General features: G+C 34.5%; 1 protein-coding gene across 1 annotated transcript in view; it reads left to right on the top strand.

The window, feature by feature from the left end:
• The window catches only part of ACER3 (alkaline ceramidase 3), a 147,277-nt gene that overhangs the window by 66,826 nt on the left and 55,762 nt on the right, over nucleotides 1–24,689 (top strand). Inside the window, exon 3 of the mRNA XM_072969156.1 lies at nucleotides 17,656–17,708. Within this exon, the coding sequence (XP_072825257.1) occupies nucleotides 17,656–17,708 (53 nt within the window). The remainder of the gene's footprint in view (nucleotides 1–17,655; nucleotides 17,709–24,689) is intronic.

Raw genomic sequence — 24,689 nt, 5'->3', positions numbered from 1 at the left:
AATGGACTGTTTTCCTCACTCATTCCTAAAATTGTTTCCAATTTTGTGTTGTTTATTGCATAACTTGAGCATATTCTGAAACTTCTGAATTAAACCTCCACAAATCTTGCCAATAAATTGAACTGCATTTTTAATTAAAAAATTTACATAACAAGATATATCAAGCATACAGGAAAAAATAGAAACAATATAATAAATATACCCATGTATCTTGGCATCCTGTTTCATCAGATCCTAATATTTTGAAATACTTGTTTCAGATCGTAACTTTTTCTTTTTTAAAGAAATAAACTACTGTAGGTAAAATTGAAGCTCCCTTTGTATTCCTGCCTGATTTTATTCCCATCATCTTCCCAGACTACCATGCCAAAGTTAACCTCTATACGAATTTGATTATCATTTTCTCACATGTTTTTGTATTTGTACTACATATGTATGTATCCTTAAAAATAAAGTATGGTTCACATATTTTTAAACATTTTGTAAAGAATATGCTACTGTATCTAACTTTCTGCAATTTATTCCTACTTGTCTGTGAGGCAGGGACTATGTCTTAGTTATCTTTGTATCCCTATTGTCTGGCAATTTAGTGGTCCTCAGTAAATGTTGAATGGAGGAATGAGTGAACTTTACCAGAGCCTATCATGGGAAAATCACTGTCATATTCTTGGATTACCATCATAAAGACAAATACAGCCAAGAAAGTGGATTCTAGTTTCTTTCTTTTATATATAAATTTCTAAACTAAACACAATTTCTTTTGTTTTAGCTCAAGGTATATGTCACTTACACATTGGCAGAAAAGACTTCTAATTACCACAAAACTGTAAGCTATAGTATATCATATCAGAGTCTGTGTGATTATATTAGTCACTACATATGAGAGACTTTAATTTCTGAATCTATTTTTCATATGTGTGGTGTTTTGAGAAAGCTACTTGATTCATCTTCAAAAGGAAGACTTGTCCTCAAACTTAGTCCTTTGCTTTATTTCCTGGGGTGTTTCAAGAATGTTTATAAAATACCAGTAAATCACAATAAGAATAAAAAGATTTGAGGGACTTTGAGGTTGCCCTAGAAAAACAGTGGCTTCCTGAGTTAGAATTTGTCCACTCATCCTCTTAGCAAACTATACAGATTAAGAATGAAAGTAAATAAAATCCACACTTTCAGTCTTACTAGGAGAGCAATAATGCTATGAACTTCAAATAATTTTTAAACAAGAAAGAAGAAGATACCCTTTGGAGATATGTTTAAGTGTAGGGAAAGAAGGAAGTTAGAGGGAGGAATTAAGATCCTACCAAAACAGAAAAACTAAAACACATTAGATCCTTCTCCCTGCACCCCTTACTCCAAACAAATATATATGAAAAAGGACACTAAACTTTATTATTCTGACAGAAGAGGGCAGTCTTGAGCTAGGAATCTTTTAAGCTACCCCAAACCTTTACTCTTTGCACAAAATGGACCCCCCAAAAGCAGCCTACATCCGTATAAAGTTACTGTAATAAGAAAACAGAAAATGAGAATCAAAACCTTTTGACTTATGGAAGTTCTTCCCCTACAACTAATATAAAGCAGAAAGAAACTGTAGCATGATACTCCTAACTGAGTTAAATAGCCTCAAACAAAAAAATGAGTAAAAATTTAAAACTAATAACAGAAATAGATCCTTCAGCCCCCGCAAAAAAAAAAAAAAGAATTGGTTAAACTTAGGAAAGAAATTAAAGCTGAATTACAGTGTGTTAAATATTTAATAAGGGCTGTTTTTAAAAGGCAGGGAAACAAGCAAGAGAATGAAAATGAGCTAAAGAAATAAAAAGGGTCAGAGAGAAAGTGACTGAAATAGAAGACAAGCAAAGAAGATTCAATATACCTGTAATTGAGTTCTCTGAAGAGGAAAAATAAAACAATGAAACAAATCTTATATATTTAATTAATAAATATAATACAGTTTATATTTAAAACTGTGATTTTAAATTAATTTAAAAAAAGACTTTTTGGAAATGAAAGAAGACCCAAATCTACATACTGAAAGGTCCATTTTTACCTCATAAAACTGACTTGAAATGGTCATCTCTGAAAAAGCCTAGTAAAACTACTGGGTTTTAAAAATGAAAAAAGTCCTCACAGCTCTAGGGAAGAAGACCAGACTACTTACAAGGGCAAGAAAATTAGGATGGCACTAGACCTCATCAGCAACATATAAATAAAGGCACCAGTGGAGCAGCACTTTCAGTGCAAACCAAGGATTTTATAATCCAACCAAGTTGTTTTCACGTTGTTGAAAAACAGTTTTAAACATGCAAGTACTCATTAAGCACTGCACACGACTCCTTCCTGATGAACCAGGAGTACTGCACTGTCTAATTTAGTAACTGTTAGCCACATGTTGCAATTTAAATTTAAATGAATTAAAATTAAATAAAATGTAAATTTCAGTTTCTGTGTCACATTAGCCACATTTCAAGTGCTCAGTAAAATGTTGAACCTTAGCTTACTAACTTTATTTACTTTGTCTTTGTTTATCTACTCTTTATTGGTGGTAGTGTAATGAATATAGCAATTCAGAAGTTACATTTGTATGCATTTTAGGATTAAATAAGTGAGGAAATACGTTGATATTGCTGGGGGCTAGGGTTCTTATGTGGAAGAAAGGAAGTATAGATACGAATGGAGGAAGGCGAGGAAGAACCCTGTGGCACTGGATTGAAATTAGAGGTATCAGCATGATTTAAAAAAAAGAAAGAAAGAAAAGAAAAGATTTCACGTGTTCTATCCTCTGAAAGGGCCTGGAAGCAATAAGTCTTAAGGAGCAGTGAACGTACTTAGCGCCCACGCCTTGGTTTCTGAAAATCTTTTCTCACTAAAAGGAGCTAAGACTTCTTAAGAGAAACGGCTGATTTCTGGGATAAGGCAGGGAAAGTACAAGATGAGTCTGGAACAATTTGTTATGCCAGAAAGTAAGAAAGGGCTCAAAAACAAAGGGAATAATGTCAAAATGACACAGAAGGCTTGGCCATACTGGGACAGTTAGCTTCCAAATGAGAAATGACTGTATTGGGTTATATAACACATGGTATGAATAAAGAATGCACAAGGTCATATTGGTACTAACAAGCAAACAGATGGTGTGAGAAGGGGAAAGCTTTCTTTAAAGAGTAGAATTGCCAACTAATAAATGTAAACAGAATTATAGGTGTTTTTTTTTTAATAAAAGTTATTGTTTTGCAACCATCATAGTAATGATTTTGGACAAGAGTCAGGGAATGCTAAAAACATTGGGTGAAATTGTTTGGGGCACGTGATAACTGCACAGCCTGAAAGTATCTCCTGTGGGATTACTCATAATTATAAATGGAAAATTATAACACAGAAATCTGCAGATACTGCCTTATTCAAGTAATCAACACTTAAAGTCATTAATAATTGTATCAACTAACAACTGGTTCTTCCTGGTGTGATGCACTGAAAAGGAAATAACATCATTTATACAGTATTACTGCCAGAAGTGCATAATCTGAACCAAATAATGAGAAAACAATCAGAAAAACGCAAATTTTGAAGGCTGTTATATAAAGCAACCGATCTGCTTGCTTCACAGAATATTAAAGTCATGAAAGACAAAGGGTGAAGAACTGTTCCAAATTAAAAGAGATGTGACAACTAAATGCAGTATATGGCTTTGACTGGATTCTGAATTGTAGCACAAGAAGAAGGCTTAACAGGCAGTATTGGGCAAAGCAGCAAAATTTGAATAAGAATGTTTTTTAAGTCTGTCCCTTCTATAAGACTAAGCTTTGCTTCCTGAAAACAGCTGCGTTCTTACTCTTCTGGACTTCTTGCATTCAGCAATACCTGGTGCAAAACAACATGAAGCTGTTTGATGAATGAATGGATACTTTTAACAGGCAGATTTTGTTAGGGCTTCTTTTTCATATACTTGTTTGAATTTTTCACTGACATAAGTCTCTCCACCAAAAAAAATTCGTGTGTGTATGTGTATGAGAGAGACACACACATGAACACACAGACACAAAATAAATTTTATCTGGAAACAGATTTGATTAACAAATCAAGGACATTTACTGAATACTGTATAAGATTTTCAATATTTTAATTCTGTGACCAAAAATCTATAATAACTAATTGATATGGAGTTTTTGGAGTTGATAGAGATTTTGCAGAAAGAACTGGGAATTTTGGCTTCATGTAGAAGTATGTTAGGAACAGACTGTTAGTAATTTATGACTGTCATTGTGTTCTGGATTAGAGCCTAGATTTACTGAGAATTTAGTCATTTTTTAATTCATTCAACAAATTTTTATTTAGAATCAATTATGTGCTAGGTTTAGCTCTCAAACTATTGTTCACTGAAGCTTAGAGTTTAGCAGAGGAGACAGACATTAATCAAATAATTTTATAATTACATATGCACAATATTGTGGTAAGTGTTATGAAGAAAAAGTACTAAGTACAGTGAGGAAGAACTAGGGAAGTTAAGAGTTTAAAACAGTGCTTTTGAATATTTTTTCTCATCCCGTGTCCCTGAGCAATTGCTAGTACTTCCAGTAAGCCTGATTTCAGTTTAGTTCACTTTCCCAGTTATAGCTGCTTTGGAACCACCCAGTACCTTTGTCTAATATTTTTCTCTTCCTCTTTGTTTATTTCTACCGTATTATATCCCAAATATGCACATTTTATGAAAGTAAGAGATGCTCAGAACAGATCAGTAGAAAAATCAAAGTATCACCTCTATTTTTCTAATCTGTCTCTTAGTAAAACTTGTTATTAAAAAGGGAGGAAATAAGAATCTAATATTTTAAGTAAACACTTTTAAAAACAGCAAATTTACTTCTGCTTAAATATAGAGAAGGATGATAAAGAATTCAAATGAGTTTAATACTCCTTGTTCCATAATAAAACTAGGAGATTAAGTTGAAAGGTGAAGACAAGTTATTTCAAGCTAAATTCTGCCTTCCTGGTTACCATTAATGTTTGACCTTAGGACATTTAACATTTTCCAAGCTTCATGTGGTATTTGCTTAGTCATTACTTTTTATGAGGTTATAAAATTTGCTGTTTACATTGTTGGAGTTTAGAGAGGTAACAGTAATTATCATTCATAGAGCATTTGAGCATTTGTTATATACCAGGCTCTGTGAAAAGAACATTAATTTGTATTATGTCATTTAAAATTCCCTACAACTATGAAGAAGTCTTTTTTTTTTAATTTCCCTGTGCTATACAGTGTAATCTTGTTTATCTATTCTACAATTTTGAAATCCCAGTCTATCCCTTCCCACCCTCCACCCCCCTGGCAACCACAAGTCTGTATTCTCTGTCTGTGAGTCTATTTCTGTCCTGTATTTATGCTTTGTTTTTGTTTGTTTGTTTGTTTTTGTTTTTGTTTTTTAGATTCCACATATGAGTGATCTCATATGGTATTTTTCTTTCTCTTTCTGGCTTACTTCACTTAGAATGACATTCTCCAGGAGCATCCATGTTGCTGCAAATGGCATTATGTTGTCGGTTTTTATGGCTGAGTAGTATTCCATTGTATAAATATACCACCTCTTCTTTATCCAGTCACCTGTTGATGGACATTTAGGCTGTTTCCATGTTTTGGCTATTGTAAATAGTGCTGCTATGAACATTGGGGTGCATGTGTCATCCTGGAGTAGATTTCCTTCTGGATACAAGCCCAGGAGTGGGATTCCTGGGTCATATGGTAAGTCTAGTCTTAGTCTTTTGAGGAAGCTCCACACTGTTTTCCATAGTGGCTGCACCAAATTGCATTCCCACCAGCAGTGTAGGAGGGTTCCCCTTTCTCCACAGCCTCTCCAGCATTTGTCATTTGTGGATTTTTGAATGACGGCCATTCTGACTGGTGTGAGGTGATACCTCATTGTAGTTTTGATTTGCATTTCTCTGATAATTAGTGATATTGAACATTTTTTCATGTGCTTTTTGATCATTTGTATGTCTTCCTTGGAGAATTGCTTGTTTAGGTCTTCTGCCCATTTTTGGATTGGGTTGTTTATTTTTTCCTTATTGAGTCGTATGAGCTGCTTATATATTTTGGAGATCAAGCCTTTGTCGGTTTCACTTGCAAAAATTTTCTCCCATTCCGTAGGTTTTCTTCTTGTTTTATTTCTGGTTTCCTTTGCTCTGCAGAAGCTTGTAAGTTTCATTAGGTCCCATTTGTTTATTCTTGCTTTTATTTCTTCCAGGAGAAAATTTTTGAAATGTATGTCAGATAATGTTTTGCCTATGTTTTCCTCTAGGAGGTTTATTGTATCTTGTCTTATGTTTAAGTCTTTAATCCATTTTGAGTTGATTTTTGTATATGGTGTAAGGGTGTGTTCTAGCTTCATTGTTTTACATGCTGCTGTCCAGTTTTCCCAACACCATTTGCTGAAGAGACTGTCTTTATTCCATTGTATATTCTTGCCTCCTTTGTCGAAGATGAGTTGACCAAAAGTTTGTGGGTTCATTTCTGGGCTCTCTATTCTGTTCCATTGGTCCATATGTCTGTCTTTGTACCAATACCATGCTGTCTTGATGACTGTAGCTCTATAGTATTGTCTGAAGTCTGGGAGAGTTATTCCTCCAGCCTCTTTCTTTCTCTTCAGTAATGCTTTGGCAATTCTAGGTCTTTGATGGTTCCATATAAATTTTATGATTTGTTCTAGTTCTGTGAAATATGTCCTGGGTAATTGGATAGGGATTGCATTAAATCTGTAGATTGCTTTGGGCAGTGTGACCATTTTAACAATATTGATTCTTCCAATCCAAGAGCATGGAATATCTTTCCATTTTTTAAAATCTTTAATTTCCTTCATCAATGGTTTATAGTTTTTTGTGTATAATTCTTTCACCTCCTTGGTTAGATTTATTCCCAGATATTTTATTACTTTGGGTGCTATTTTAAAGGGGATTGTTTCTTTACTTTCTTTTTCTGTTGATTTATCGTTAGTGTAAAGAAATGCAACTGATTTTTGAACGTTAATTTTGTAACCTGCTACCTTGCTGAATTCTTTAATCAGCTCTAGTAGCTTTTGTGTGGACCTTTTAGGGTTTTCTATATATAGTAACATGTCATCAGCATATAATGACACTTTTACCTCTTCTTTTCCAATTTGGATCCCTTTTATTTCTTTCTCTTGCCTGACTGCTGTGGCTAGGACTTCCAGGACTATGTTGAATAGGAGTGGTGATAGTGGGCATCCTTGTCTTGTCCCAGATTTTAGTCGGAAGCTTTTGAGTTTTTCACCATTGAGTACTATGCTGGCTGTAGGTTTGTCATATATAGCTTTTATTATGTTGAGATATGTTCCCTCTATACCCACTTTGGCGAGAGTTTTTATCATAAATGGGTGTTGAATTTTATCAAATGCTTTTTCTGCATCGATTGAGATGATCATGTGGTTTTTGTCTTTTCTCTTGTTGATGTGATGTATTACATTGATTGATTTGCGTATGTTGAACCAGCCTTGTGTCCCTGGGATGAACCCCACTTGGTCATGATGTATAATCTTTTTTGTGTTGTTGGATTCTATTTGCTAAAATTTTGGTGAGGATTTTGGCGTCTATGTTCATCAGTGATATTGGCCTATAATTCTCTTTATTTGTAGTGTCTTTGTCTGGTTTTTGTATCAGGGTGATGGTGGCTTCATAGAATGAGTTTGGGAGTATTCCCTCCTTTTCAATCATCTGGAAGAGTTTGAGAAGGACTGGTATGAGTTCTTCTTTGTATGTTTGGTAGAATTCTCCGGTGAAGCCATCCGGTCCTGGACTTTTATTTGTAGGGAGGTTTTTAATTGCTATTTCTATTTCCTTTCTAGTGATCGGATTGTTCAAGTGTTCAGTTTCTTCTTGATTCAGTTTTGGTGGACAGTATGTTTCCAGAAACTTGTCCATCTCCTCTAGGTTATCCAGTTTGGTTCCATATAGTTTTTCATAATATTCTCGTATGATATTCTGTATTTCTATTTTGTTTGTTGTAATTTCTCCATTTTCCTTTCTTATTTTGCTAATTTGTGCTCTCTCTTTTTTCTTCTTTGTGACTTTTGCCAGAGGTTTGTCGATTTTATTTACTTTTTCAAAAAACCAGCTTTTGGTTTGGTTGATTTTTTTCTATGGTCTTGTTAATCTCTATTGTATTTAATTCCTCTCTGATCTTTATTATTTCCTTCCTTCTGCTGCTTTTTGGGGCTTTTTGTTCTTCTTTTTCTAATTCATTCAGGTGGTGGGTTAACTTGTTTATTTGAGATTGTTCTTCTTTTTTGAGGAAGGCCTGTATGAAGAAGTCTTTAACCTCTTTCTATAAAGATAGTATTTGAGAAGAGAAGTAACTTGATCAAGATCACATAATGAGTAAATGGTAGAGCCGAACCTTGAACCCAGATCTATATGCTTTAATCATTATGCCATTATGCCATAGCCAGTTATTTAGAACTCTGCATTGTCTAAAATAGAACAAGCCAAAAGAAACCTTTCCATGACATTTAGTTGTTTTTCATGAGATTGAATTTTTCTCTTCACTACCAAAGTGACAAATTGTGATTTATCCTACTCCTTTCAAGTAGAAATATATTCACTTGTTCTTTCCTCTACAAATAGTTTTGAGTACATTTTATGTGCCAGCGTAAAAAGACAAAGTCCTTGTCCCCAGGAAGCTTATGTTTCATTGAAGAGAGATGAATTGCATATAAACAAAATCTGTTTGTAGTTCTACAAATGTGTTATTCAGTTATCTGAATGGGTAACTGGCAATGAGAAAAATAAAATGATTTTAAAATAGGCAAAACTTTAATAAAGTAGGGCAGAAAAAAAGTCTATTAAAGATTTTTATTATCCAAGTTCAATGCTGAAATAGAAAGTTACTAAAGTAGAATTGTCTGAGACACAAAGTCATTTCCCTATGAAAAGGACCATTGGAAATTCTTGCATGGAGTAGCCTTAAGTTTAGTGTGATCACACCTGTAGTCATGGTCAGATAAATCAAAGTCATCTGACTTGATCTTAAGAACATTATGCCTCTTGTCAAGGGGAAAGTGAATGGACTGCATACTAGACTAATATCATTTTATATTATAGCAATTACAGTTTTTAATGAAACAGACATAAAAATCAGTATGCTGTGGAAAGGAACTTTGGAAATAATTTCGTAACTTGCTTACTAACTTATCAATCTCCTTTATTTGTCCCAATTTTCCAAACATTGCCAGAAACATTAATCTTTTTTTCTAGTTAGTTGAAAAAGTAATATGACAGTAACAGTGAAGACAAAACTGGAAAAAAATGCAAAGCACCCATAATCCCATCACTCAACAGAAACAGTATTTCCATTTCTTGGCTATTAGTTCCTAATCTTTGTGCATATGCAGTTATGGTTTTATATGACTACACTTTGAATAAACATGTCCAACCTAGTAGCCAAAACCCAGGGATAGGTTCAGCCAAAGAAGTAGGAACCATAGTTAGCTTTGTAGCCTGTGTAGTCAGTGAATAGGAAATGAGGAAATGAAATGGCCAGGAAAGTAGCTGGTAGAAAGCAAAGTAGAAAGATGGAAAGCCTGGTCGAAAATAGCGTAAGGCAGAAAGCATGCAGCTGTAATGGCTCTTCATCTGGTTCCTGTGGCCTCAGCTGTGGCTTATGTTTCAGTATTTTAGGCTGGAGCCAGAATAAGACAATAATTGAATGACAGTTATTTTCTAGGAAAATAAATTTAAAATACCCTAACATCTAGTCTCGTTTCTCTTGTTATCATGTCTGTTACTATTATTGCTCTGACTCCATTCTCTTTAACATACCTTAACCTCCCTAGGCAGTCCAAAATATCCCCTCATTTGGCTATAGATATTCTTAAACAGAATTATCTTGGTTCTCCCTTCAATTACCATATTATCTCTCATCCTTTATTATCACTGTTATTTTGTATTCTTACTTTCCCTCTACCTGTGGAACATTTGCTTGTTACTAACTTAACCTGCTTGAAGGATTGGATGGAGTTGTTTCAGAAATAATATGAGTAGTACTAAAGCAAATCATTTAACGTGGGACTATCTTGATAGGCAAAGTATATCTGGAGCATTGCATACAAGAGGTTCCCCCTCCCAATTCTTTCGTTTTTTAAATTGAGGTATATTTCATATTATAGTTAAAGTGTACAAATCTTAAGTATAAATACAGCTCAATGAGATTTTGTCTATATAATCACCACCTAGATTAAGATACAGAAAATTTCAGTCACTCCAGAAAGTTCCCTTGTGCCCTTTCTTAGTCAACACATCCCCAGAAAGATTACTGCTATTCTGACTTCCATGCCCATATATTAATTTGCATGTTCTTAAACTTTATATAAATGGAATCATTTATTTCATATACTGGCTTCCTGCTTCTTTCACTTGATGTTCATCTCAGTAGTTCATTCTTTTCTATTGATATATAATATTCTATTGTATGAAAATATAATTCATTTGCCTGTTTTCCACTTAATAGGCATTTGGATTGTTTTCAGTTTGAGACTTATGGATGAGGGGTCTATAGATATTCTTGTATATGTCTTTTGATAGACAGATGCACTCATCTCTTTTGAGGGGTATGTCTAGAAGTAGAATTGCTTGGTCATAGGGTAGTCTGTGTTTAAATTTATTAGAAACTGCCAAACAGTTTTCTAAAATAGTTGGACCATTTTACACTCCTACCAGTAATATCTGAGAGTTCCAAGCATTCCACATTGTTGTCCATACTTGTCAGTCTTTTTCAGTCATTCTGGGTTGGTGTGTAGTGATAGCTCACTGGGGTTCAAATTTGTATTTCCCAATGATAAATGATGCTGAGCACTTGTCAAAAGTTTATCAGCCCTTTAGATATCATCTTTTGTGATGTGCCACTACAAGTCTTTTGCCCATTTAAAAATTCGGTTGTCTTTTTCTTACTGATTTTTGTATCATATTTTCCAGATGTGAACCCTTTGTTAGATATTACATGTTGTGAATATTTTCTTCTAGTCTGTAGCTTTTTACTTTACTAAGATTCTTCAGATTCCCTGAAGTTCTTAGGGAAGAGTTTTAAGAGGCACTTCAGATACCAGTTTAGTAACTAATATACTAGCCATCTGTTAGTAATTGTACTGGTCTTCTATTGCTACTGTAACATTACCAAAAAAATAAGGTTGAGGAGAATGAAGACAGAAAAGGGCTGTTCAGTGGTGTGAATAGGTTTGAGGAAGGTGTGAGGAAGGGAGGAGAGGAAGTGGAGACAGTAGTTTTTTTGAAAACTTAGGAGAGTGAAGAGGTGCAGGTGAATGGGATGGAGATATTAGAGACTGTGTGAACAGTTCATTAGAGAGATCGAGATGGTTGGTACAGATGAGAAAGGTGATAGGTAACGTTAAGATCTCAGAGACCAGGTGATATCCTAGAGCCCAAGAGCCCCATTGGCCATTGCGAGGAGGAGGCATGCTGCTGCAGGGAAGGAGGGGAGGAGCTCATTGGTCCTGAGATGGTGGCAGTACAGAATGCTAACAGATAAAAATGAGAATCAGCAGTGTTCACACAGAGCCAGAGTGTTATTTTAGGCTAAATATTTATTCACACTATATGTATATTCTGTGTTTATATGTTCTTTCTCACTATTTCTGCCTGTGAATCTCTCTGTCTCAGATGTCATCTTGTCAGGCAAGCCTTTTTGTTCTTATTGTCCACATTCCACGCAAATAACATTTTTTCCTTTTTGGAATTCATTTATTTCCCCTATTGTATTTTGTCAGTTCAGGGACGTTCCTCACCACCCTTTACTGCACATACATATACTCTTACTTTAATGCAAAATGCTGGATCATCAAGAAGGAAGAAGAAAGCAATCAGCCGATCACCAAATACTTAATGATTGTCCTTTATAAGCCTGGCACCACTAGGTTCTGGAGATTCTTTAGGAACTGTAGAGACCTAGACCATGCCTTTATGAATCAGAATTTAACAGTGATCTTTGGCTCTTGATGTTCTTCAAGATTACTGGCAGACCTTTAAAATACAGGTACCAGGACACCGACTGAATCAGGAGTTTCTGGACCAAGGGTCCAGAAGCAGAAAATAAATAAATAAAATAAATAAAGCTCTTGAGGCAAAATAGTGTTCTCCAAAAACTGATAACTGTTGGCCTAGCCAAACATTATTTCCTAGATGTGTTGTCCAGTTGACTTAACTGGGGAAGAAGCAGAGGAAGATTTAACTTAGGAGGTGACATTTAAAATGGATCTGGGATACACACTGAAGTATCAAGTGGTAAAATCATATGATGTTTCCAGTTTACTCAAATGGTTCAGAAAGATAATAATTACATATGTATATCAAAATATTAAAATTGATTAGTCTGAATAGAACATATACAGGAATTCACTATGCTACTCTTTCAACATTTCTGAAGTTTGAACTTGTTTGAAAAGGAAAAAGCTGAAAGGAATTAAGAGTAAAAAATAAACTGAGTCTAGAAGTTGCATAAGATATCTGGTTTAGAGGCAGTAAGATTAAATGATGAAAGGGTTAAGTATTACAAGTTAAAAGGACAGGGTAAGCTCTGAACAAAGGCAGAACAGACTAGAAGTTGATAGTGTGGAATAAGAGACAGGTAGGCAGTCAGGTGTGACTGAACTACAAGTTCAGTAAAAGAAATAAGTAGAGCCAGATTATGAAGCTCCATGTGTGCCTTGCAAGGAGTTCAGTCTTTATCAGTTGAACTAGGAGTCACCCAGTCAGATGCTCATACCCAAGATGATAAGAAAAATGATCTGTTGGGGTAAAGGAAGAAGACTTGGTAACTTCTGTTTGAATATATATTACTTTTTAATGTCATTTTTCTATATTTCTACTTTACGTATTTTACAATAGTATCTTAACACAGCAGTATATACAATTTATAAATAAGTATACATATATGGAGTTCCTGAAAGTTTTTTTTTTTTGCTATCAAATTTTTAAGAGCCTACTCCTGTAGACATCCTTCTGCCTTGTAACCATAGTGATTTTTTTTAAGTAAAAACAATCATGTTAATTGCTATATGTGTGTGTTTATGTATTTGTGTACGTGAACGTAGTTTTTCAACAATTTACTTTGTGTTTAGGATAAAGTCCAAATCTTAATATGACTTTAGAAGCTCTTTTCGGTCTCCTGCCTATAAATCATACCGGTTTTCTCACTGGATCAGCAGTGTTCATGGTCTAAGCCAAGCTCTTTTACTTCTTTAAATGCTCTGCCTTGCCTTTATGTTGGGTGACCCTTTTACATAGAATGATCTCATTAAAAAAAATCTTTTCACCTGGTTAACTCCAGTTTATTCCTCAAGTCCTAGCTTATGTTACTCCCCCGATATTCCTCTTCTGACTCCCTAGACAAGATTATAGCCCCTTTGCATAGACTCCCCTAGTTTTGAAATGACCTTTCTCATATTTTTAGTGCCTTGATAAAGGTTCTTAGGACAGGAACTATATCTCTCTTGTTTACTCCTTTATCCCATTGGAAATGCTTGGAATACTGTTAAGAGCCCAGTAAATATTTGTTGAAAAGAGAATGAGGTTGTGAAGCAACAAAAATTTCTATTCATTACTGATGGGGATGCAGAATGGCATGGCCACTTGGGAACAGTTTTGTGGTTTCTCACAAAACATGCTCTAACCATACAATTCAACAGTCAGTTTCTTGGCATTTACCTGAAAGAGATGAAAACTGTTGTCAACACAGAAATCTGTACACAGATAGCAGGTTTATTCATAATTCTATAACTTGAATTCAACCAAGATGTGCTTCAGTAGGTGAACAGATAAACTGCATTACCTCCAGACAGTGGAATAGTATTCAACACGAAAAAAGAATTGTGCTGTAAAGCCATGGAAAGACATGGAGGAACTCTAAATGCATACTACTGAGAGAAGCCAGTCTAAAAAGGCTACAAGCTGTATGGTTCCAACTATATGACATTCTGGAGAAGACAAAATTATAGAGATAGTAAAACGATCAGTGCTTACCAGGAGTTAGGGAAGAGGGAGAGATGCAAGGCCAGTCAAAACCACAATGAAATACCACTTCAATCCATTAGGTTAGCTATGATCAGAAAGACAGCCAATAACAAGTATAGGGAGGGTGTGGGGAAATTCATATATTGCTAATGGGAGTATAAAATGGTACAGCTGCTTTGAAAAGTATTTTCACAGTTCTTCAGAATGCAAAACACAGAGTTTCAGTATGACCCAGGAATTCCATCCTCATTATATACTCAAGAGAAAGGAAAACATATATCTGCACAGAAACTTATACATGAATGTTCACAGCAGCATTATTAATAATAACCAAACTGTTAAAAAAAAAAGCCTAAATGTATCTTAGACCAAGCTGCCATAACAAAATGCCATAGACTGGTGGCTTAAACAATAGAAATTTATTTCTTACAGTACTTCAGGTTAGGAAGTCCAAGATTAAGATGCTGGCTGATTTTATTCCAGATGAGAGCCTTCATCTTGGCTTGCAGAGAACCACCTTCTCCCTGTCCTCACATGGCCTATGCTTGTTGCATGCAGGTAGAGGGAGAGAGTGAGGTCCTGTCTCTTCTTCTTCCTATAAGGACACTAATCCCATCATGGGGGTCCCACCCTCATGACATCATCTAAACCTGTTTACTTCTCAAAGGCACCCACACCCAAAGACCATCACAGTAGGGTTTGGGGCTTCAACATATGAATTTGAAGGGGACACAAACATGTAATCCATCAACTGGTGAACAGATAAATAAAATGTAGTATGTTCATACAATGGAATATTACTCACCTGTAAATGGAAAGTATTATTGATACATGCTGTAATATGAATGAACCTTGAAAATATGCTAAGTGAAAGAAACCAGACAGAAAAGACTACATATTATATGATTCCATTGATATGAAAAGTCCAGAACAGGCAAATCTGTAGAGACGGAAAATAGATTATTGATTGTCTAGGACTGAGGAGGGAGTTTGAGGAGAAATTGAGTGACTGCCAAGAGGTATAGGGTGTCTTTTTGGGGTGATGAAAATGTTCTAAAATTAGATAATGATAGTGGTTGCAGAACTCTGTGAACATAGTAAAAACAACTGAATTGTGTACTTTAAATAAATTAATTCTATGATAAGTGAATTATATCTCAATAAAGCTAATAAATTTTAGCAAAAATTGGTATCTGCTTTAAAGTGGCAAAACATAAAATACTACGTGGAGAAAAGTGATTGTTTTATTACATTTGTTTGCATTCTAAATGGAGTGTTGAAAGGAAATAAACTTTAGAGATTTTTTTAAAATCAGACTTTTAATGTGATATAATAAACAGTAACAAGAGAACATTTGAAAAGGTTTGGATAAAAATGGTCCTTGAGTGACGTATGAATAAGTGGCCAGTCTGCCTTTCAGGATGAATAGTCATCCACTTTATTTATTTATTTATTTTTTTTACTTTATAGTATATTATGTGACTTTAACTCAGGGTTTATTTTTTTCTCTTTCCATTAATTTATTCTTACTTTGCACTGTTTAATTTCTTTTTTGGAAAAAAGATAGCAACCATCCCACTTCACATTTCTTTAGTAAAATGAGTGCAATAACTCTTTACTTCTCTCATCTCATTTTGAGCAGTAAAAAAATGTGATAATGTCTATAGCGGGTTTTTTTTTTTTTTGCTTTTGTTTTTACTGAAGTGTAGTTGATTTACAGTGTTGTGTTAATTTCTGGTGGACAGCATAGTGATTCAGTTATACATATATATTTTTTTCGTAAGTTATTACAAGCTATTGAATATAGTTCCTGTGGTATACAGTAGGACCTTGTTGTTTATCTATTCCGTATATGGTAGTTTTTGTCTGCTAATCCCAAACTCCTCATTTATCCTTCCCCCTCTCTCCACTTTGGTAACCGTAAATTTATTTTCTATGTCTGTGAGTCTGTTTCTGTTCTGTAAATAAGTTCACTTGTATTATTTTTTTAGATTTCACATATAAGACACATATTAGTCTTTCTCTGTCTGACTTACTTCACTTAGTGTAATAATCTCTAGGTCCACCCATGTTACTACAAATGGCATTATTTCATTCTTTTTTTAAGGCTGAGTAGTAGTAGTCATCACAACTTTTTTTTTCCAGTTTTGTAGCTTTCTACTAGACTTTTTAAAATTGAAGTGTAGTCGGTTTACAATGTTGTGTTAATTTATGCTGTACAAAATAGTGATTTAGTTATATATATATATTCCTTTTCATATTCTTTCTCATTATAGGCTATTATGAAGTATTGAATATAGTTTTCTGTGCTATACAGTAGGACCTTGTTATTTATAGTTTTTTTTTTAAGCAAGAGTAACAAAGAATTTGATATTTTTCTCGAGTGTCTTCATACAAACGATTTGGTGACATCCACATTTACCATGTTTGTTGGGCTAACTCTTTTACATCCTTGAGGCTAACTCCTCTGGCGTCATTCTTGCTTTCTCTGACTTCCTTTATAAGTCCCCTCTTCTGTGCTCTTTGTGTATCTTTTTATCATATCTGGCATCTTCTATTTATCTGCCTGTCTCATCCAGTAGACTGTATGCTTCGTTAAGGCCCGTGTGACTGGACCTTATCTTTGTACCTCAGCATCTGTAACTAAATTTGGCAAATAGGAGGTACTCAGTAAAGTCTTGTTGAACTGAACTTAATGAATCACAATTTATCAGATCTGATAGGGGCTGATATTTAGTCTGTTAATTTTTTAAAGAGTTGAAGCTGTAATTATTGAAAAGTATATCTATCTTCAAGTTTTATTTTCATTTAAACATACAGTTGTATAATCTGTCAATTATTTGACGTAGGGCACGGCCTTTGAATATGGGACCCTAATTATAGTTCTACTTAGTCTTTATTGCATTAAAAAACATTTTTAAACCCTAAAATGAAAAACAGTTTATTTAAAATAGAGACACTTGTATGACACAACATTGTAAAATGATTATAAATCAATAAAAAATGTTAAAAAAAATAGAGACACTTGAACTTTGAGACATGTATACAGAATCTTTAGATTTTTACTATTTTTCCTAATCTATAATTGGTATCTTATCCACACCTAATTCAACATCAATTTTTATTAGCAATTCAATTTTATTGTCAGTTTTAAGCATTTTAAATAATTTTTGTAGAAACAACAGCTGTCTTTTTGCAGTCATGTTCCTGATAACTAAATACAGTAGTACTAACAGGTTTGAGAATAAATATAACTGACTGGCTCTTAGTAAACATACAGCTCAGCTGTTTGGATCAGACGTGCAAGGAAGTACTGAAGAGTAGCTACCCAGGATAAGCTTAACCTGAAAATCAGGTAATATGTTTTATAGAAAGAATGGTAAATATTGATTAATCTAGTAAATCACTTCGTGGAGGGAATTTAAGAGAACTTGTACTTGTTTTCTTCTGTATGAAAATTTCATCAGTTATAAATGGAGCTTAGGCAGTCTGCTATATCCTCCCACAAGATCTCATAAATTTGTTCTTAAAATTCAGTGCTTTGAAATGTCTTATTGTCTTTTCAAGTTATTCTGGCCACGCCCCAAAAATTTCATGCTAATTGTTTTTTTTATTTGTTTGTTTTAATTTCAGTGGTAGGAATGGGATCCTGGTGCTTCCACATGACTCTGAAATATGAAATGCAGGTCAGTAATGACAAAAATGACTAAATGCTTACTTCTCTTAATCCAGAGACACTTCAAATTTCAGAGAAGAGCACATTACTAGAGGATGACATTGAGACAAGAGAAAAAAGATGGAATTTGTAATCTCTGGAGTTTTTACTTCAGGCCACAGAATCCAAGTGGAGTAAGTGAAGTCAGGAGGCAAGCAAATAAGTTGTCCATAGAGAAGACAATTGAGAGCAGATAGGTTTTCGACAACCTCTGTGCAGGCATGTCTGAGTTTAGAGCAGGGTTAGAAAGTAGAGTCCCTTGGAAACATCTTGAGAAAATAAAATCAGTTCAGGAAAATAATATATTCTTATTCTTAGCTGCTTACATTCCCTTATGTCTCTCATAGCATCCATTTGAATGGCCTGGTCCCTCTAGCTGGCAAGGTTTCAGAGCTATGCAAGGATTTTTATTTATTGTCCTTGCTCTAAGGGGGCCATATATCTAGTCCTCAATCTTTTAACTTCTTTGTTCCCCATCACTAACCCAGAAACTTCTAGAATAGCACTGTCCAATAGAAATACAATGTGAGTTACGTAAGTAATTAAAAATTTTTCAGTAGCCACATTTTAAAAAGCCATATTAAAAAGAAACAGGTGGAATGAATTTTAATAATATATTTTATTTAACTCAGTATATCCAAAGTATTACTTCAACATGTAATCGATATAAAAATATATTAATGAAATGTTTCACAGCCTGAAATCAGGTGTGTATTTCACACTTGCAGTGTATCTCAATTTAGATTAATTTCAAGTGCTCAGTAGCCACATAAGGGTATTGGGTAGTGCTATTCTGCAAGGATATGAGAATTATTTTTATTTTTTCAATTAATTTATTTTGGGGGAATTATTTTTAAAGAAGTACAGATAAGCTATGACATTACAGTGGAGCTTAGAAGAGTTTGTAATCGTTAGACATTTAAACAGAATCTGAAAGGATTATTTGAAACTTTTTAGGTAGTGAAAGGATGAAATGACATACAACACTTGCACTATGACAGAAGCAGAGAGTCATTACACTGGTGGTGTATCTGACAGCAGTGATAAAGCTAGAGCTTAAAATGTATTTGAAGAAATGGCAGTAATGGTATTCAAAATATTTAACAGCTATATGGCAAAGAATACCAACAGTCAGAATGGTGATACCAGTGAGCAACAGCTAAGTAATAACCCTAAAAATAAAGCTTTGCATTTTAACACACTAAAAAATAACTGGGATTTATCCAGCTCTAGCATCATCAAGTGCTTTTATATATACTGCCTTAGATAGTTATTACTCATTTTACAAATTCCAATGCTAGAGCTGAAAGCAGATAATTGATTTGACCAAAATCATGCATGCACGCAATGCATGCATATTTCTGTACGCACATATGTATATATACATCCATTCTCTGGTTCTGTCCATGAGAGGATTTGGGAGTCAGGAGCCCCAAAGCCAAAGAGCACACTTAACACCCAGATCTCATTTCTAAAAATCATTCTCCATTAAAAGGAACCTGAGTGAATTCTGAGGGCTGGGGCAGAAAAAAAGGACAATATGAGCCTAAAACATCTTTTTGTGCCAGAAAAATAGAAGCGATAAAAGAAAGATGGGAATATATCAAAAGGACACTGAAGCCAACTTTGATAGCTTCTCACTGGCCAAATCTGAGGCAATTTGAGCATCAAAATAAGCAATGATAATAACAGATTATAACAGTGAACTCATTAGTAAGCCCACTGAAGATACAACGCATTGAATAAAATGAGAAATCATGAGTCCATGCTAAAATAATACATGACATAACAAATGAAACAGTGATTATGAATAAATTAAAAGTTTGCTGTTGAATTTACATAGTTTCAAAGTACCTAAACACAAAACAATTATAAAGGGAAAAAGAGTAACTTTACAGTAGAAGAGCCTAGCAGACAACACCTTAAGCAATCAGAATGAGTATCTTCCTAGTGGGACAGATTAAAATTATATGCTACTTGAGGATGCAGTGGCAAAAACAGCATCACTTCTCTGATATTCTTGCCCGAAATGCATAGTCTGAATCTAGTCGTATGGAAACATTAGGCAAAATCAAATTGAGTGACGATCTATAAAACAACTGGCATGTAATCTTTAAAAGTATCCAAGGTCATAAAATTAAAAGATTGAGGAACTATTTAAGATTTAAGGAGACTAAAAAGATACGATAATTGTAATACAATGTGTCTTTCAGACTGAATCATTTGTATGTGTGTGCATGTGTGTGTGTATGCCTATATTTATATTTATGGTATTATTGGAACACTTAGAAAAACTTGAATGGGGTCTGAGGATTACATGGTAGTAATAAAACAATGTTAACTTCCTGATTTTGTTAGTAGTGTGGATATGTAGGTGAATATCTTTTTAAAAAAAGATAGAATTCACATAACCATAAAATACACCCTTTTAAAGTATATGTTAATTGTTTTCAGTATACTCACGAAATTGTGGAACCATCACCACTTTCTAATTCCAGAACATTTTCATCACCCTAAGGAGAATCCCATTCCCATTAGCCGTCACTCCCCCTTAATCCCTGCACCTAGCCCTTGACAACAACTAATCTACTCTCCATCTCCATGGATTTGCCTGTTCTGGGCATTTCATAGCAATGGATCATACAATATGTGGCCTTTTGTGTCTGGCTTCTTTTTTTAGGCCAAATAATGTTTCATTGTTTGAATATACCACATTTTGTGTATCTATTTATTATCAATTAGTGGACATTAGGGTTATTTCCAATTTTTTTGACTTTTATACGTAATGTAACTATGAACATTCACACACAAATTTTTGTGTGGATGCATGTTTTCAATTCTTTTAGATGTATACTCAGGAGTGTAATTGCTAACCCTATGTTTAACCTTTTGAAGAGTCCCTAGGCTGTTTTTCAAAGTGGCTGCACCATTTTACATTTCCACCAGCAATTCCCCATATCCTTATCGGTACTTGTTATCAGCCATCCTTTTGATTATAGCTGTCCTAGTGGGTGTGAAGTGGTATCTCCTTGTGGTTTTGTTTTACATTTCCCTAATGATTAATGATGTTGAGCATCTTTTCATGTGTATGTTGACCATTTGTATATTTTCTTAGGAGAAATGTCTCTTAATATCCTTTTGCCTATTTTTAATTGGGTTATTTGCCTTTTTGTTATTAAGTGGTAAGAGTTCTGTGTATATTCTGGATGCTAGACCTTATCAAATATATGGTTTTCTAATATTTTCTCCCATTCTGTAGGTATTTTTTCACTTTCTTAATAGCATCCTTTGAAGCAAAAAAGTTTTTGATTTTGCCGAAATTCATTTTATCTATTTTTTTCTTTTGTTGTGTTTGCTTTTGATATTATATCTTACAAACCATTGCCCAATACACAGTCGTGAAGATTTATACTTACGTTTCCTTCTAAGAGCTTTAGAAGTTCAGAATAGTTTAGAATTTAGAGTTTAGAATAGTTTTAGATCTTTGGTCCATTTTAAATTAATTTTTGTATGTGGTGTGAAGTAGGGGTCTAGCTTTATCCTTATCCACATTTACTGCATGTAGTTATTCACTTGTCCCAGAATCATTTGTTGAAAAGATTGTTCTTTCCCCATTGAATTGTCTTGACACCCCTGTGAAAAATCAATCATAAATGTATGAGTTTATTTCTTTTTAAAATTAAAACAATTTTTCTTTCTTCCTTCCTTCCTTCCTTCCTTCCTTTCTTTTCTTTTCTTTCTTTCTTTTCTTTCTCTCTTTATTTCTTTCCTTCTTTCTTTCTTCTAAAAGCCCAGCATTTTATCCTTGTTTTTGGCAGGAGAGGTACTTAGGTTTGTTTGTTTGTTTGTTTGCTTTAATTTTTTTTTAATGGAGGTACTGGGGATTGAACCCAGGATCTTGTGCATGTTAACTCTACCACTGAGCTATACTCTCTCCCAAGCTTATTTCTTGACTCTCACTTCAACTCTCAATTCTATTCCATTGACCTATATGTACCTTGATTACTGTAGATTTTTAGTAAGTTTTGAATTTGGGGACTGTGAATCCTTCAGATTTGTTCTTTTTAAAAATTGTATAAGCTATTCTGGGTCCTTTGCATTTCCATATAAATTTTAGGATCAGCTTATCAATTTTTGCAAAGGGTTAGCTGGAATTTTGAAAGGGATTGCATTGAACCCATACTTTAAAGGGAGAGTATTGCCATCTTAATAATAAGTCTTCCCACTGTGTGGTCCTTGTGGGGTTAGAGATTAAGAGACATCTTGCTCAACATAGGCAAGGATTTCTGAGCCAATAGATAGTAAGGCTGCCTTAGAAGATCTTGAGTCCTCTGTCCTTGGAGGTTGCACAAGCATAGGCTGAACAAACAATTTCATAAGTTCAAAAAATTTTATTGTATCTAGGTAGCAGATATGCATGGGTGAAGATTAATTATATAATCCTTCTTTCAAGGAATCTATGGTCCAGGAATGAAGATAATATGCTAGTGAATACAATGATAGAGGTATATATAGGGTGCTATGGAAATGGAAAGAAAGTGATTATTAGGGCAAGAGGGTCAGAAAAGAAATTTCACATAGACAACTCAGACATATGTCTGAGTTGCATTGTCAGAGATGAATAGGAATTTGCCATGCCAACTAGAACCCACAGAGGTGTGAGAGTATGTTTTGCTTCTCAGAGCACTGTAAGTAGTACGTTATGGTTGTAGGTGTGGAATGGGAGGATACAGTGATGATGGTGACAGTGCTACCAGTAATAATAGCTAGCATTTGTTACATTATTGAGTACCTGCTCTGGGCAGGCATTAAACTAAGTAGCAGGAGATACGGTTTGGGGAACTAACCAGAGGCCGATCTAAGCCCCATAGACTTTATTGCCTGTAAGCCATTAGTATTTTGAGCAGAAGTGAGACACACTTTGATGTGCATGACTGTTACCAAGACAACATAGCATTTGCTTTTTTTTTTTTTTCAGTCAAAGTATAGTCGGTTTACAACATTGTGTTAATTTCTGGTGTACAGCATAGTGATTCAGTTATACATATATATGTTCCTTTTCATATTCTTTTTCATTATAGGCTATTACAAAGTATTGACTATTGTTCTCTGTGATATACAGTAGGACTTTGTTATTTATCTATTTTATGTATAATAGTACCTGCAAATCCCAAACTCCCAATTTATCCCTTCCCACCCCATTCCCCTCTGGTAACCATAAGTTTCTTTTCTCTGTCTATGAGTCTGTTTCCATTTTGTAAAGAAGTTCATTTGTCTCATATTTTAAGACTCCACATATAAGTGGTATCATACGATTTTTTTCTTTCTCTTTCTGGCTTATTTCACTTAGAATGATATTCTCCAGTTCCATCCATGTTACTGCAAATGGCATTATTTTATTCTTTTTTATGGCTGGGTAATATTCCATCACATACATACATACATATACATATATACACACACACACACATACATACACACTACAACTTATTTATCTAGTCATCTGTTGATGGACATTTAGGTTGTTTCCATGTCTTGGCTATTTTAGATAGTGCTGCTATGAACATTAGGGTGCATGGGTCTTTTCAAGTTTGAGTTTCCTCTGGGTATATGCCCAGAAATGGGATTGCTGGATCATATGATAAGGCTATTTTTAGTTTTTTAAGGCATCTCCATCCTGTTTTCCATAATGGCTGCACCAAAGTACATTCCCACCAACAGTATAGGAGGGGTTTCCTTTTCTCCACACCCTCTCTGGCATTTATTGTTTGTGGACTTTTTAATGATGGCCATTCTGACTGGTGTGAGGTGTTATCTCATTGTACTTTTGACTTGCATTTCTCTGATAATTAGTAATACTGGGCATCTTTTCATGTGTCTTTAAGCCATTTGTATGTCTTCATGAGAGAAATGTTTATTTAGGTCTTCTGCCTATTTTGGGGGTTGGATTGTTTAACACAGCATTTGAGTGGACAAGATGGCCTTTGATCTTGAGATCTTTGACACTGTGCTTTATCATTATTATCATATTACTTTATCAGCTTCGTGGACAAATTATACATATGCCTTATTCCTTCCCCTTTGATCTACATGATTGTGGTTTTATGTGCTTGCCTAACTGGTCAGAAATGACTTATGACCCATTTTCCTGATGATTGGATCAGAGGGAAGAATCATCAGTATTGAAGGACTTGTTTAAGTAGCTTCTTCATCTCTTTAATCTAAACATAAAATGATCATGAATATTCTTGCAGTTTCCCTGTCTTGTCTCCTTTCAGGATAAATTTGGCTCAGCTGTGTTAGGCCATTATTTATTATGCACAATCACTGAAGCAAAGTAGGAAATGGCCGTACTGCCACTTACCTGACTCTGATGGTCTGATGGTTCACCATCTCACCAGCCTGAACTCAGCTTACTGTAGCTGTAGAGAAATTGGAGGTCTGTTTTCTATTTCTGCCTATACTGAGCACAAGCAAACATTGACAGTTCTGTCTTAAAAGAATGACTTGGAGCTTGGATTGTCATCAGATTTATTATTCCTAGGTGACTGCATGGATTCCAGTTCTGACTCTACCACTTTACTGGCTATTTGAGCAAAGACATACCACTTAATCTTGTTGAGCCTTAGTCTTCTCATCTATCTAGTGGGTCTAATAATACCTGTAGGAATATTGTGAGGATTAGTTGATTGACATCTGTGAAAGCACCATCATAGGATCTGGTAAAGAAATGTCTAATAAATATTAGTTTCCTTCCTTTTTCTTCAGGCAGTCAAAATATCTGAAACCACTCTTAATGATCCATTGTTAGTGATTCATTTCTTTAAGTAGTATTACATTATGTGTGCCCCTGTGAAGAGTAACATTTTAAGCCATTATTAATTTCTTTCTCATGATTAATGTGTCACATTCTTGTGGCAACCAGCCAAGAGCAATCTATTTGGGAATGAGA

Source organism: Vicugna pacos, chromosome 10, assembly GCF_048564905.1.
Source record: "Vicugna pacos chromosome 10, VicPac4, whole genome shotgun sequence".
Taxonomy (NCBI): Eukaryota; Metazoa; Chordata; class Mammalia; order Artiodactyla; family Camelidae; genus Vicugna; species Vicugna pacos.
The sequence above is the reverse complement of the archived record's forward strand: the minus strand, read 5'-3'. Positions and strand labels throughout refer to the sequence as shown.